Genomic DNA, 13,994 nt, shown 5'->3' on the forward strand with positions numbered 1-13,994 from the left:
CGTGGCTGAAGACACGCGTGGGGAAGCAGGCACGGAGAGCACCGATGGTGTCGACCAAAGTGCCTTGCAAGCACAGGCTGCAGCAACCCTCCACGTTTGGCATGGGGACGGCAGGCTGGGACCAGCTGGATGCGTGGAAAGCTCATCCCCATAGCATCCAGCTCTGAGTCAAAGCCTGACATTTTCTAGTAAAATAAAAAGCAGCTGAGGCAGGCTGGCTGCAGAGTGATGAGGCCGCTTGAGCATTTTTAATGGCAGTGGGTGTGGGTGCTGGCTGCAGGGCCCTCCGGCTCTTCCCGCCCGCTTGCCTGCAGCCCGTGCGGCTGGCAGCCTGCTGTGGAGGTAACCGCCTGCCTGCATCCCTCCAGCACGGCACGGAGGTGTGGAGGCTGCTTTGCACAGCAGAGGAAGGAAATTTAAAAACAACCAAGGGGGGGAAAAAAAAAAAAAAAAAAAAAAAGAAAAGGAAAAAGAAGAAAGAAAAAAGATGGAGTCAGACCTTTCTCGGTCCTGTGAACAGATCTGGGGGCCTGCGCAGGAGCATCTGAGAAGGCTGCGGAGCCTGGAGCTGTGCCTGCTGCAGCACCGCAGCAGCGTTTGCACAAATACACACGGCGAGTGCAAAGGGTAAAGGCAGAGAAGCACATGTGCATGCCAGGTCAAGCAGCCCTCCTAGGTGCAAAATAGGACGTATTTGCCAGTAAATAACACCAACAGACTCTACCAGCTCATGGCAAAGGACATGTGCATTTGGATAAAATATGGAACAACCACCCCCGCTGCAGATGAAAACCTCTAAGCCCAGGTAGGTGCAGAAAAATAGACCTCATCACTTAGGAGCCATTCACTAATTATTGACTGTCTCCTCCAAATTTTTTTTTTTTTTTTCATGATTATTTACCCAGCCATCCCAATTTTAAGTTCTTTTGTGTAGATTCTGCTGGCACAAAACAGTGTAAGTAGAAAAAAACTTATGAAAACCAGCTGACACTGATTATTAAAAGTAATTATGAGAAAATTTCTCAGCATCTTTACAACATTCAAGCCAAGCCCTGCCACTGAATCAAATCGGCCATGTGTGCCCTGATGGGATCGGGAGGGGGACAGAATCTGCAGTAGGAACCTTCCTGGTCAGTACTGAGCAGTCAGGACAAGGGGCCTGGATAAAAGCAATGCTTCAAAAGGTGTGTGCTGAAAATGGAGCCTGTTCCTCATGGCATGAAGCTCCTAGCCATTGCCTTGCTGATACTTTTTGCCAGGGATCTGAAAAGGGGTAGGGAAATATATCCAAAAGCTTGGGCTTCTGAACTGCAGGTCTCCAAACACCTCTCCCTCCCTCCCTCCCTCCCTCCCTCTCTCCATCCTAGGATTCATTTTGTTGGCTACTGAATCCGTTTTTTGGCACGAGACTTTGGGGCTTAGGGTGGGGTGGGGTTTTTTTAAACTTTAACTTGATGAAAACCATGTGTTCCAGAGGGAATGGCGTCAAGGCAAAAATAAAGGACAATCCCTTCCCTGACCCTGGCCCAGGACAAGCCCAGGAGCAGGTCCCAGCCTTCTCAAGCATTCATGTCCACCTGTCCAAAGTGAGAACGCAAAGGCCGTGTACAGTGCTACCGAATGGCTGGAACAGTATTTAGCATCTGTTTTGTGTCCATTTGTGCAGGACCACAGGGAACTCGCCCTTCTCTGAACCAGCTGGAGAGGAAACGAATGCTCTAAATCAAACAAATACCAACCTGCTCTTGCCCCGGTTCGATGGGGCTCACTGCCGTGGCTTCGCAGCCCGTCTGTGCTGCAGCCAGAGCCACCTTTCCGGGACGCTTCCCGGACGGCAGGAGGCCACCCCGTGCCGGGCTGATGGGAATGTCAGTGCCGCGACAGCTCGGCTGCTGTTTCAGCTAACGCAGAGATGCCCACCGGTATTATTGTTTCACCTTTACAGGGAGTAACAGAAAGTGCCCTGAGGCCTTTTCTGTTCTTTTCTCTCCCTTCTCCTCAAAAATAACTAGCAGAGCATGTGCCTGGCTGCTCCTTCACCCTTAACAAACCTTCTGTGCTCCCCCATCCCCTTCCATGGTGCACTAACTCATCTGTGCTGCTCTCTTGCCAGGGAATAAACCCCAGCTCCGCAGCCAAGTCATCCATCCCAAACACCTCCCTGCCTTGAGCCAGGAGGTTTGTCATGGCACTCGTTCTGACACGAGGCTTGCTGCCATTTGAGGACACCCAGTCACCATTTTGGCTGCGGTGGCGGCAGGCTGGGGGGCAGTGCGGTGCTGATTACCTGCTGTGAAGTAGCCTGTAGTAATGTGCCTATCAGCAGAAACAGGAGCAGGTCGACGCTTGTCTCTGCACAGCACGAGTGGGGCATGTTGTGTAGACACACAAATAAAATGCGATGAGTCGGTCGGAGATCTCAGCACCATCCAGCCCTTCGCCGCTGAGCCGGCCGCTTTCAGCAGCCCCGTGATTTCTACCTGCTGCAGGGGGGAGGCTGAGCATGGAGGCACAGAGCTTGGATCGGGCCAGGCATACGGCCATTCCTCCCGAGGACAGGGCTCTGCCCTCGTCCCTCCTCTTCTCCAGCCTGGCAGGGGAGGAGGACTTCTGTGCGAGGCGGGGAGCTACACCCAGCTTTCCCCTGCTGCAGCTCACTGCTTCCAATCACGCCCTTGCTGGAGGCCAACCTCATGTTCCCCGCTGAGTACCATGAATCTGCAGGATTGAGGCCAATAATACTGTGGTTATTTGTAATAATGACACTGGGAAGAAGGGAGGAAAAAAATCTAAAATGGATTAACGAAGTATGTATGCCTGGACTGTACATAGCCTATGTCCACTGTCTTGCATCAGTTAGTGGTGTGAACAGTATGTTCCTTTTATCCTCCCTGGTACCCCCCCCATAATTCTGTTATTGTATCTCAGTCCCATTCCACAACTTCTCCTCCCTCCATTCCTGCACTCCCAGAGCAGGGAGGGGAAGCTCCCACATCTGTGGTTATTGTATGGTGTGAAAAAAAGTAACTCTTCAAACTTACAGTATCTTATAAATCTCAAAAATGTCAAGTATGTTTTGAGGCACTAATCAAGCCTCTCCACTGAGCAGGTTGCTATTATTATACCCATTTCACAGAGAAGAGGATATGAGGCAGGCAAAGTTGAGCCTTCTTTTCACTGAGGTCACATAAGAAAGTGGGGGAGCCAGGGGAAGCGCATGGATTTTGTGGCTCCCAGTCCTATGCTCTAGCCACACAGTCAACCCTTCCCTTTCTCCTGCCCTTTCAGCTTGCCAGAATCCAGTGCTGGAGGGCAAAAGATCCTGAATGACATAAACTTATCCACAAAATATTCATGTATGAATCTCAAGCCATAGAGACGTTCATTTGCTTTGTGCGAGCAACTCTTTTAGCCCAAGTCCATCATGCTGTGCTTCTGACAGAACTTATTTTCAGTAATAAAAGTAAGGCTATGTCATAGCAGTGTGGTATACAGGCAACATTAGGATAATGTCTTGGGGCAAGACATAATCATGCCCCAGAGAGACGTACTCATCAAGTCTTAAACAACTGCTGTGAACTTCTACTCTCATCAGTGAATCCAGGACTTTGTATGCAGGCTCTAAACCAAGTCCTCCATCCACGTGGGCTCTGATATGTCACTGGGTTTCTCTTTTCCTTCCCTCTGCTTTCTAGCTATTCAGAGGAATTTTAAAGGGATGCCTCTCAAAGCTGCACCAAAGATCTTACTGCGTGGTTTAGCGTACAGAAACTTCATGTTCTTTCTGACAGCATCGTTGTACCTACGCTGTTTCAGGAACACTTATTTGCCCAACACCATGCAACGTGACTGCAAAGAGTTTTACAGATTCTGGAGCAACATCAACTCCCCTCCCGCATTGTGTGAAGCTGGTGAACAACGCATCTGCACAGATCTACTCCTGCCTTTTTTGTGCCTTGCTATGTTTACTCATGCACCCACAGTTCTTTCTAAAAGAAACTCGATTCTTACTTCCACAGCTGCGTTAACATGACACCACAACCTGCTCCTCTGGCAGTGTGCAGGGGGATAAGGATGTCATGCTGACATATCCAGGGCTTGATCTGACAGTAAACAAGCATTGCAAAAAAACCCCAACTCACCTCCAGTTTGAATGGGCTCAGCTGGGAGGAGAAAACTCTCCTGCTTTCAAGCACACAAACCCTCACGTGTTCAGTGGAGACTTTGGAAGGGGGGAACCATAAGCTGATAGGAGTAGGAAGATGGCAAAGGTTTTTATCCATCATACCATCAGAAGACTTTGCCTTGCACCTCCTTCTTTCCCCACAGCCTCCAAACTCTAAGTCAGGTCTAACCTTTCCAAATGTAAGCAGTACTGCTTTATGCTGTCTCAAACCAGACATTTTGAAACATAAGGCCAACTGCTGCCCTTCATTACCTTCCCCTAATCCACCTGCCAGTAGTCCCAGGCACAGCAGACAGAGGGGTTTGTCTCCTTTTGTCACCATATGCATGCTTTTAGGACACACAATGACAATCAGGACAAAAATACCACTGGGATTTCATTGTATTGTGCTGATGCAATGTAATTTGGCAGCACACGGAGAATGCAGCAGAAAAACAGCAGGGAAGATGGTGATGGGAAACCACACACTCAGGCTGCAGGAGTCAGAAGTCAGTTTATGTACGGTCCTGGAAGCCAAATGTAAGTGGAACACGTACATGTGTACATGCATGCACATGCACACAGGCAAACATGTAGACTTAAGGGAGCAAGTCAGGAGGTGCAGGAAATATTTGAACACAGCCACAAACACAGAGATCAGTAGCTTACCTCCCAGCCCCCTCAAAATGAAGGGACACTTAGCCAGGAGCTGCCATAACTCTACGTAATCGCTCCTTTGCTACCGTGAACTGGGGGTTCTTGGCAGAAACCTGGTGCTGGCAGAGCACACGCAGACACCAAAAAGGCTGAGAAGAGCTCAAGCCCAGTTCTTCTGTGAGACAGTGTGGCTGCAATTCCTGATTACTGCATGGGTTTCAATTATTTCTCATCTCCAAGGAAAAGAAAACATCTCTGGGGTGCCAAAAGCAAGGGAAAGGGATAGAAGGAGCATGGGCATCACTGCAGGGGGGTCTACAGGTAAGGCATCCAAAGGGAAGATCACATGGTGAGGCTAGGGAGGTGAAAACCAGAATGGGTGAGATTTGCACCAGTAATGAATAGATTGATGGGTTCTGCTTCTCATACCAGACACCATCTTTGCCATGAGGAAGAGGCGATACAATTGCCTGCACTGACTTTGGGTGACAGCTGTGCAAGACAAACACTTTTCCATATTATTTTTACCTTGTGTCACCATGTTTTCCCCAAAACACATGTTGAGGCTGTGCATACGGATGCCATACCCTGTGTCCCCAGTGAAGAAAACAAAAGTGCTCATTCCTTTTATAAATGAAGGAAAAAAAAGGAAACAATATTTTCATTTTCACACTAGCAGCAAGCAGCAGGCGAGAATCAAGAGGTGCTAAGAGATGCAAGCACGTCCTTTCCAACAAATACCTTCTTCTTCGCCAGTAATAAGTCCTGGTAAGCATTCGAACGGAGGAAGCGCGCGTAGCTGTCACTCTTCATCAGCTTGTAAATGTGCTCCTGTGGGACGGGAGGAAATGAGAGACAGAGAATTGTTATCAAACCTCATTTAGACATCACAGGGATTTAAAACACAGCGAATTAGGAGGAAGAGAGACTGATCAAAGTTCTAATTAAGTCTGCCATTATTGATTATCTGTGCTGTGGTAGCGTACAGGAGGTCCATCCTGGGGCAGGACCCTGCTGTGCCTGGGGTTGTACGAACACAAAACGAAGAGATGGCCCTCACCCCAAAGGCTGGTACACATTATTCAGTAATCAGTGTTATTCTGAAAAGACTGCAACTCTCTGAAGTCCCCAGATTATACGCAGGTATCTAGCCAGGCTGAAACTACTTGGATGACTTAAGAAGGAAGAAATAAACACCAGAAATTGTCCCATAGATTACATTTCATTTTACCACTCATAGATACTTGACCTATCACCCAGCACTCCCCTCCTGTTCATGGAGGGGAGCTGATACTTGGACACACTTCATCTCCACTTAAGACACATACTTAAAGCAAGCCAACTTGTTAACATCCTGAAAAAGCCAGTATCCCTGGTGACTATGAAGGGAAGTTATATGACTAGATCAGATGTGGATGGCTACATCATATACATGAAGTTATGTCTAATGAGACCCTCTCATAGGGTCTTTTTTCTCCTAGCAAGTCAAACTACTGTTACCAGTTTGCTCTGAGAGCACCTACTACGTGCATCTTCAAACTTTGAAAGTGGTGTTTCATTGCAGCAGAACTGAACGCCTACCCTTTCCCAGTTTCCTTGCTTAGTTTTACTTTCGTGCTGAGAATCCCTTAACACAGTCAGCTCTTCTTCTCTTAATTATCCCTGGATTTGTAATAGATATTATCCCAAACACCAAGAAAATAAAATCCAAATACTTTGACCAAATAAAGACTGCGAACACACTAAAGGAACTCAAGAGAAAAACAGGCACCCTGGACATTTCTCTTAGACTTTGCCCAAGGAAGCACTTTTATAGAGTTAATGAGCAATTTTATCTATACTGATTTATACAACGTGAAATATTCTCTCCTGCCCTAAAGCCATTGTATATGAAACTTTAGAAGAGCCAAACCAGACTGAAGTCACATAGCTTATTTCAGGGTGTTAACAAGCCAAGCAGAATTCCCTTATCTTCAACATCATGGGTAATTAGTGATGACCTGTCTATACACAGAAGAACTGCTTAATTCAGCTTTCTTACACTATTCAGTGTAGTCCTAAGAGGGGCATAACTGCCACTGGTTTTCCTATGACACAGCATAAACTTAACCTTTGCGCTGCAACCTGGCGTGGAACGATTTTTATTGGTTAATTTCCATACTTGCTTTTAGATCTGACAAATCCTCATTTGTGTAGCACTATCTATCTGAAGGATAGCACAGGATTTTGCAATAGAAATGCTCCTATAAAGCCATTTAGCAACTGTCACCCTTCCTTGCTGCAGAAAAACACAAGGGAGGGCACAGCTTCGTACTTCTCACCTACAGCACTGCCATGAGATTTCACATCCAGCTGTAGGACATTTGTTCTATTTATTCAGGACAGAATGAGCCAAGTACGCACTAAGACAAGAAGAGGGAAAATAACGCACGTCATGGATATGGTCATCAAAAGGTTTCTATCTCTCTGGTGTGAACAAGGATTTTCAACATCAGCCCTCTCTCAAATACTTCAACTAGCAGAAACTCAGGATGCAGTTGATTTAAACCCAACAATATTGCAATCAGTTCACCTGTATTGTTACCTCTTAAGGTTTCTCAAAGGAGACTCCACATCCTCCTAATGAGTTCTTCATAATTACCTGGGAAAAAAACACACCTACCTATATACCTAAAAGTCTTTTTCCTTCCTATTCTAAGACCATGAGGAGACTGATGAGTAAGTGAGGCAGCCACCCTGTAGCCCATCAACAGTAAAGGGCCTGAGGGGTCTCCAGAACCTCCCTTCTCTTAGTGGTCCTCCCTTGCAGCACCATGCAGGGTGCTGGTGGGAGGGGATGCTGAGGCAGGCGGGAAGGTGCTGTGGGGCTGAGGTAAAGTGGTGGGTAACAAGGGTATTCTGATTAACATTTTGATAGACATGTGATTTTTTTTTTTTTTTACTGCCTTTGGACTCCAAATGGTTTCTTTACCTGTTTTCAGGCAACTGGGTCTGCTCTGAAAAACAACAATAACATTTTTTGAAAATAACATTCAGTTTTCATTGCAGTGCAGACAGACCACATGAGCTGTTTGCAGGCAAAGGAGAACACACCAGGCTGGCCATATAACCCTCCAGCTTGCCAGCAACAACCATCATTCTTGCTCATGTCAAGACGACTTCATGCATTTGACCTTAAAACAGTATAAACTCAATATCCAACTCAATTCCAGGCAGGACTCAGACTCCCAGCTCCCTGCTCTAGCCTTAAAACAGCAATCCTTTAGGGAGTCACATTGTAAAAACAAAAATTTAAAACAGTATCTGGCTGTGAAAAGGGGGAAAAATTACTTTGATCCTGAGATGAAATAAACCACAAGCCAACTTCTTAACTGAAGCCCTTCCCTGAAAAGCAGGACTATTGCATGCCCAACAACAACTGCCATCACAGTTAGCTAATTGGTATGAAGCACTTTCTCTGCTTTTCACATCTTGGAATCACTGAACAGCAACACTGCTACCTTTCAGCTGTTCACCAAAGATCTAATCAAACAGGGAATAACTATTCCTAGGCTTTGAATGCTAATGAAGAAAGAAGGCTGGGCATAGGGGAAGGTAGGGACACGCATAGCTTCAGAAGCAAACTCTACTGTTTAATTGCAAGAATTCAAAGGGCTTGCTTTGAAGAAGCTCTGCACTGGAGGCACGACTGATACACTGATCTTTTTTTTTTTTTTACAGCACTGCATTTCTGAAGCTCCTACTGGAAGTCTGAACCAGTTGCTCAGGTCAGCAAAGACTGCCTTCTATTCTGCAACAGTACAGGACAGCTTACATAGCTGCAGCCAAAATCCCCGCTGAGACTGCACCAGGAAGGTTCCTGTTAAAATTGTGGCTGCAGTGTGTGTTCAGCCCGGTTACACAACAAATCTATCTGCAGGACAGGAAACGCCAGTGGCTAGGACATTTGTTTTGATCTTTAGCCTGCTCTGTTCTTTGCCATCAAGCTATTTTCTGCTATACTTTGTAGAATCTGCAACTTTCTAGGGAGAATTTACAGGTAGCGTTCAGCAGCTCCTCATTTCATAAATACAGTGGAAGCTATTGGAGGTCCAGCAACTGAGTATTTTCTTCTGCAGAAGCCTGAGCAACAGGCATATCAACACAGGCGTGTGCACGGATTTAGCTGTTCTGTGCAATTTGTGCGAATTGGCTTGTCCCCTCCTATCATGGATTTTTAACTCACTTTGGATCATTGCAACCCACTGGTCTCTCACTTCTTGAGCAGCTGCTTTTGTTCCTCCTCTTCATCCCATGGTGGAGAGGGAGCACAACCTCACCAAAGACCGAAATCTCCAACTGCAGACAGCAGTGCTGCACTTTATACACGTGCACGCTCCCTGACATACCTGACACTGCTGGCAAGAAATCTGAGCCTTCCCATCCTTACGTGGAGAGAACTCTGCATTTTGTAAAGCTGTTTATTATAGGGTAATGAGCTCATTACTACTAGCTCCCTGACACAAAGCAAATGCGCTACTTGTGTAATTTTTAACAGCACAGCTGCAGCTCTGGACATTATAGTCTCTTGCACTGCAAGCAGTCTGGCCAGAATTATCATTGTGACATTTCTTTGCAAGTGCCATGGGAAGGTCCTGTGCCACATCTGCACAACGGCAGGAGAAACATTTCATCTAGGCAGTGTAGCACCACCCAGTCATCGCTGGGTACCACTTCCCAGCTATGGCTCAGACTCCCAGCTCCCTGCTCTAGCCTTAAGACAACAATCACATTGCAAAACCAAAAATTTAAAGCAATCATCTAACAAAATTGCCCAAGAGATCTACTGAACCATTAAACAAGGTAGCACCCTGCTTTTAAAGCCAGATAGAAAGCAGGAAAAAAAAAAAAAAAAAAAGTCTTTCAGTATTTAGCCAGGAGTTGACAGGCATCACACATCCCACTGGTCTTCCCTGCAGCCTTGCCAGCTATCTCTGAGCACCAAGCCGTCATCGCAGGTCACGGCAGTGGCAGCTGTGAGTGGAGACAGGGGCTGACTCGACATGTGTGAGCAAGCCCTGGCGAGCTGGCTTTTTGAGCTGACTGGTCACTTTGTCCCTCACACAGCGTGCTGTTGATGAGTGCTGGCTGTACTGATGCTCCCCTGCGAGGATGGATGCACATTTGGAAATGTCAGTCTAGCATGGAAGGTAACAGAATAACCTGCTTTTGTAATTACGGTGGTTTTAATCTTCAGGAAGTAAACAATTCCCTTACAAAACTCCTGCAAGCAGAGCAGGTTTGCTGTCAAACACCCCCAGAACCTGAACCAAGGCAACAGAGGCAATGGGGTCTGTGTGCATCTCTTCTTGAGAAAAAGGCAGACCCCCTTTTGTGTTTCGTGGACCCGAATCACATCTCCTCCATGGTGGGAAGAACTACGCAGTAGTCCTGAGGGCTATCCAGCTCCACTGAGCATCTTCGTTGTACCTAGGCTCCTATCACAAGAGTTACACTTCAGGCAGCATAACCATTCCACTTGCCATTGTATGATATAAAGGAGAACAAACAGCAAATTTTAAAGGGGGAAATGTTATCACTTCTGTGAAGTAGAAAACAAAGGAACCAGCCAGGTAAATCACAAAAAAATTATTTTCTACAGTTACGTGAAACCAAGAGGAAATCCCGCCCCTGACAGCTGACAGCTTAAGTGCAGGGAAATAAACCCTGATAAGGTTCAGCATCTCTCGGCTGTTTTCCTTCCACAAGCTCTATCTTTGGAAAGAGATGAAGGACAAGCTCTGTAAATTTTCTTGACAAGAGGGGAAAGGGGGGAGGAAAAAAAAGAAAAAGTTTGCAATCCAGACGGGAATGTGGGAGGTGGTTGAGATAGCAGAAACTGCCTCAAAGCTGCACCTGCTTCAAATCAATGTGCTGCAATGTGATCTCGGGTCTCTCTCCCCCCTTGCAGGCAAAGAGCAGTGACCCTGAGGAGGGCATGGGTGGCGGCCAAGCAGGACCTTGGGAACACCGGAGAAATATGTGGGGAAAAATCTGAAAGATAAAAAAAATAACAACAACACCTGACTTATACAAAGCACCTGGCAGACCTCAGGAATTGTGTCCTCTGTCAAGAACCTCTCTTTTTAGCTGAAAATCTTGCTTCTTTTCTCTGAATTGTGTATATGAGACAACAGTACTGTTGATGGTTAAACATCCATTTCTAATCCCACCTGTATCTTACCCACTATTATATTTTGTGTCAGGCTTAAGACTTTTTGGGGGTTGTGAAGGCCAAGCACAATGTTCTCATGACCTTTGAACACTGCTTAGATTCCAGAAAGCCCTTAAATTTTAAATTGCTGATAGAAAGCTTTCCCTGTTTGTGCCTAAACACAGCTGTAAGCTTTAGATGACAGGGGGGAATAGAGGGAAATTGCAAATTCTTTGCTCGTTTCAAGCGCATCTAGCACATTTCTAGCCCATTCTGGGGGGCTTACACTAAGACTAGATAGCTGCTGAGATTCACTTGATCCCCAAGGGCCCACTTTGCCCTTTGTAAACTGGTCAGAAACCTTCTTGCTGCAGCTATCCCACTAACATCTTTTGGATTGTTTTGGAGCACCCCTTCACCCCATCACCAGCACTTGGTATTAAACTAGAGAGAGCTGATTTGGAGAGCCCTTTGTATTGTAAACATGCAAACACCAGCAGGCTCCCCTCTGGTCAAATGCAAGGGAGATTTGCAGAATGTCAGACAAATCCATTAGAAGAAAAGCCCACAAGCAACGTAAAGCAGTAGATTAAACAACTAAATAAATAACAGCAAACCACAATGAATTTTAATGTTCGTTCTACCTGTATGCTGGGCACTGGGGAGGAATTTACTGCAGATTCACACAGGAGAGAGCAGTGCCTCAGTGAACGCCTTGTGGCCTTCGCTGGAAGGATGATAACAGGCACCAGCTGAGGACCTGCCCGAAGTTCGCTTTTGGAAGAGCTGTCTCTATAGCACAAAGAGGATGTGGGAAGGAGAGAGCAGGGAGATGCTTTTCTGAGCACACCGTGTGTGACTGCTGCACCTTCCAATTAGACTTGGCAGCAGCCTAATGTCTTTCTGTCGGCACTTCCACTCTGCACGGACACCTGTGGCAGAGGAGGTGAGGTTAACCCCTGTGCCAGCACCCTGCAGCCAGCAAAACCTGCTATCTGGGGGCTGTTGGAGACGTGTCCTATTTTCACTCTGTTGTACTCTTCCCAGCCCATCCTCAGGAATCCCACCTGATCAGCACGACCTCCTAACCATACCACCACCAGGATCTTTCAAAAACCCAAGGAAAGGAAAGAAGACCTACTCTTTAGCAGTTACTTGTGCCACTACTGAATGCAACAGTTTTTAGGAGCAATTATGATCAATTGCCATTCAGTCTGAATGACGGTGCTGAAAAGTACTTTGGAGAAAGCAGAAAAAAATGCTGCAACAGCTTTGGAAGCTGAAGTAGTTGGTAGCAGGCACAACTGAGATGAGGCAAGCAGTGAAGAAGCTGCAGAAGAAAAGACCTTCACACTTGCCCTGACTGAACCTGTCAGGGAAAACACCAGTGGTGGTGGGGAGGAGGCAGAGAAACACGGTGGTTTTATTCCAATTCCCCTTAATGTCTCCAAATCCCCACTAAGAACGCCTCTGGATCTGCTTATTCTGGTCCCTGCATTTAGGATTTTACTCTTCATAAAAATACTGTACTGCCTGTTTTGAGCTGTCTGCACGCATTAAGCAGGGAGAGCCCCCCCCTCCCGAAGCCTCACTGGTACCTGGCAGCACTGCCATCTAGCAGGGCGAGGGGTAAATGGGTGCTCTGGCTGCTGTGGGAGTGCTAGGCTTCCCCTGATTTATAGTTTAGAAAAGGAATGTTTCAGGTTGGTAAATGGCACATAAGGGTCTTGGCCTGAGCGTGAATTGCTCTGGAAAATCTGAGCAATATCTTTTTGGCCACTCTCAAGTTATTTAAGTGACACAGTAATTTACACCCACAGTTTTAGCTGGTGCATTTTCTTCACACTCAACCAAGTTTTTTGTGCTACTAAGGAAAAAGATGAATAATTATACCGTAATATAGACTAACCTCCCTTCTAAACTGAAAAGCATAAAACCTCTTTTCAGGCCACAAATGAAATTACACTGGGCTGAAGGCACAGGAATGTAAGAAAGAGCTTTAGCAGGAGGGATAACTGTAAGCAATGAGAGCTCATTTTGAGTAATACACAGAAATCCTTTGTTTAGCCCTGTAGATACATAGTTTGAAACAGAATGTAAATCTTTTGTGGGAAAGTGCATTGATAAAAGTAACACATGAATTTAGCTTTGGCTCCTCTGTAAATTAATGAGACAACTGTTTTGCTTCATACCTTCAAACATACAAACAGGAAGGCAGAGCTGCCAGGGGTCCATGGCAGACGCAGTGTGGAGGACTACAGAGGCAAAGGGTTGTCGAGTGCTGCGCAGTTAAGGGCTCAGCCTGGTACTGCAGAGGATTTAGTCCTAAATATAGCAAGGGCTATCCTGGGAGAAAAGAGTGGGCTGCCGGGAGTCTAACGCCATATGAGCAGCTTTTGGTTTCAAGAACAATGATCGTGGCTAAGAGGCTGATTCTCTCAATATGGGCCAAATCCTGGTTACTGGCAAAAAGCCCAAGTGAACAGGTTGTGCCTGGGAGGAGGGGACAACCTTGTGTAGAATTTGGGAGACTGGCATCTCTTTTCCAAACAATACAATATCTAGGATTTGCAGCAATGAAGATGGTGTTTTCCACTTCTATACATGCTGTGGTATAGCTATGAGATGTAACTACTTAACTTTTTGACCAAGAGCCTGACACTTGCAGGGCTGTTTGTAGCTTCCTCTCTGGAGAAAATCCTGCCAAAAAGCTGAGTTGTGCCATGGCAAGGAAGATGCAGAATCCCTCACAGAGCAGGAAGAAAATTCTGTGGCACTGGGACAGTCCGTGACCCATAGGAGATTGTGACAGAGCGGGATGCAACCCTACAGAAACAAGCAGCATACAGCTTGTGAGTAAACGTGGCTATGCTTGGACAGGGACCACCAGCCCTGCTTGGATGTCTACCTAGAGAATATGTGCTGGATACATAAACAGCCTTCCATGCCTCATCAACATTTTTGCTGTAAGATATCTAC

At 46.3% G+C, this 13,994-nt stretch overlaps 1 protein-coding gene across 3 annotated transcripts in view; it reads right to left on the bottom strand.

Annotated features, from left to right (window-relative positions):
- RGS6 (regulator of G protein signaling 6) overlaps positions 1-13,994 on the bottom strand; it is a 292,354-nt gene that overhangs the window by 22,244 nt on the left and 256,116 nt on the right. For all 3 annotated transcript variants that reach the window (XM_042790727.1, XM_042790726.1, XM_032984584.2), the window contains exon 16: positions 5,564-5,653. In XM_042790727.1, the coding sequence (XP_042646661.1) occupies positions 5,564-5,653 (90 nt within the window). The remainder of the gene's footprint in view (positions 1-5,563; positions 5,654-13,994) is intronic.

Source organism: Tyto alba, unplaced genomic scaffold (genome assembly GCF_018691265.1).
Source record: "Tyto alba isolate M040663 unplaced genomic scaffold, T.alba_DEE_v4.0 Super-Scaffold_18, whole genome shotgun sequence".
Taxonomy (NCBI): domain Eukaryota; kingdom Metazoa; phylum Chordata; class Aves; order Strigiformes; family Tytonidae; genus Tyto; species Tyto alba.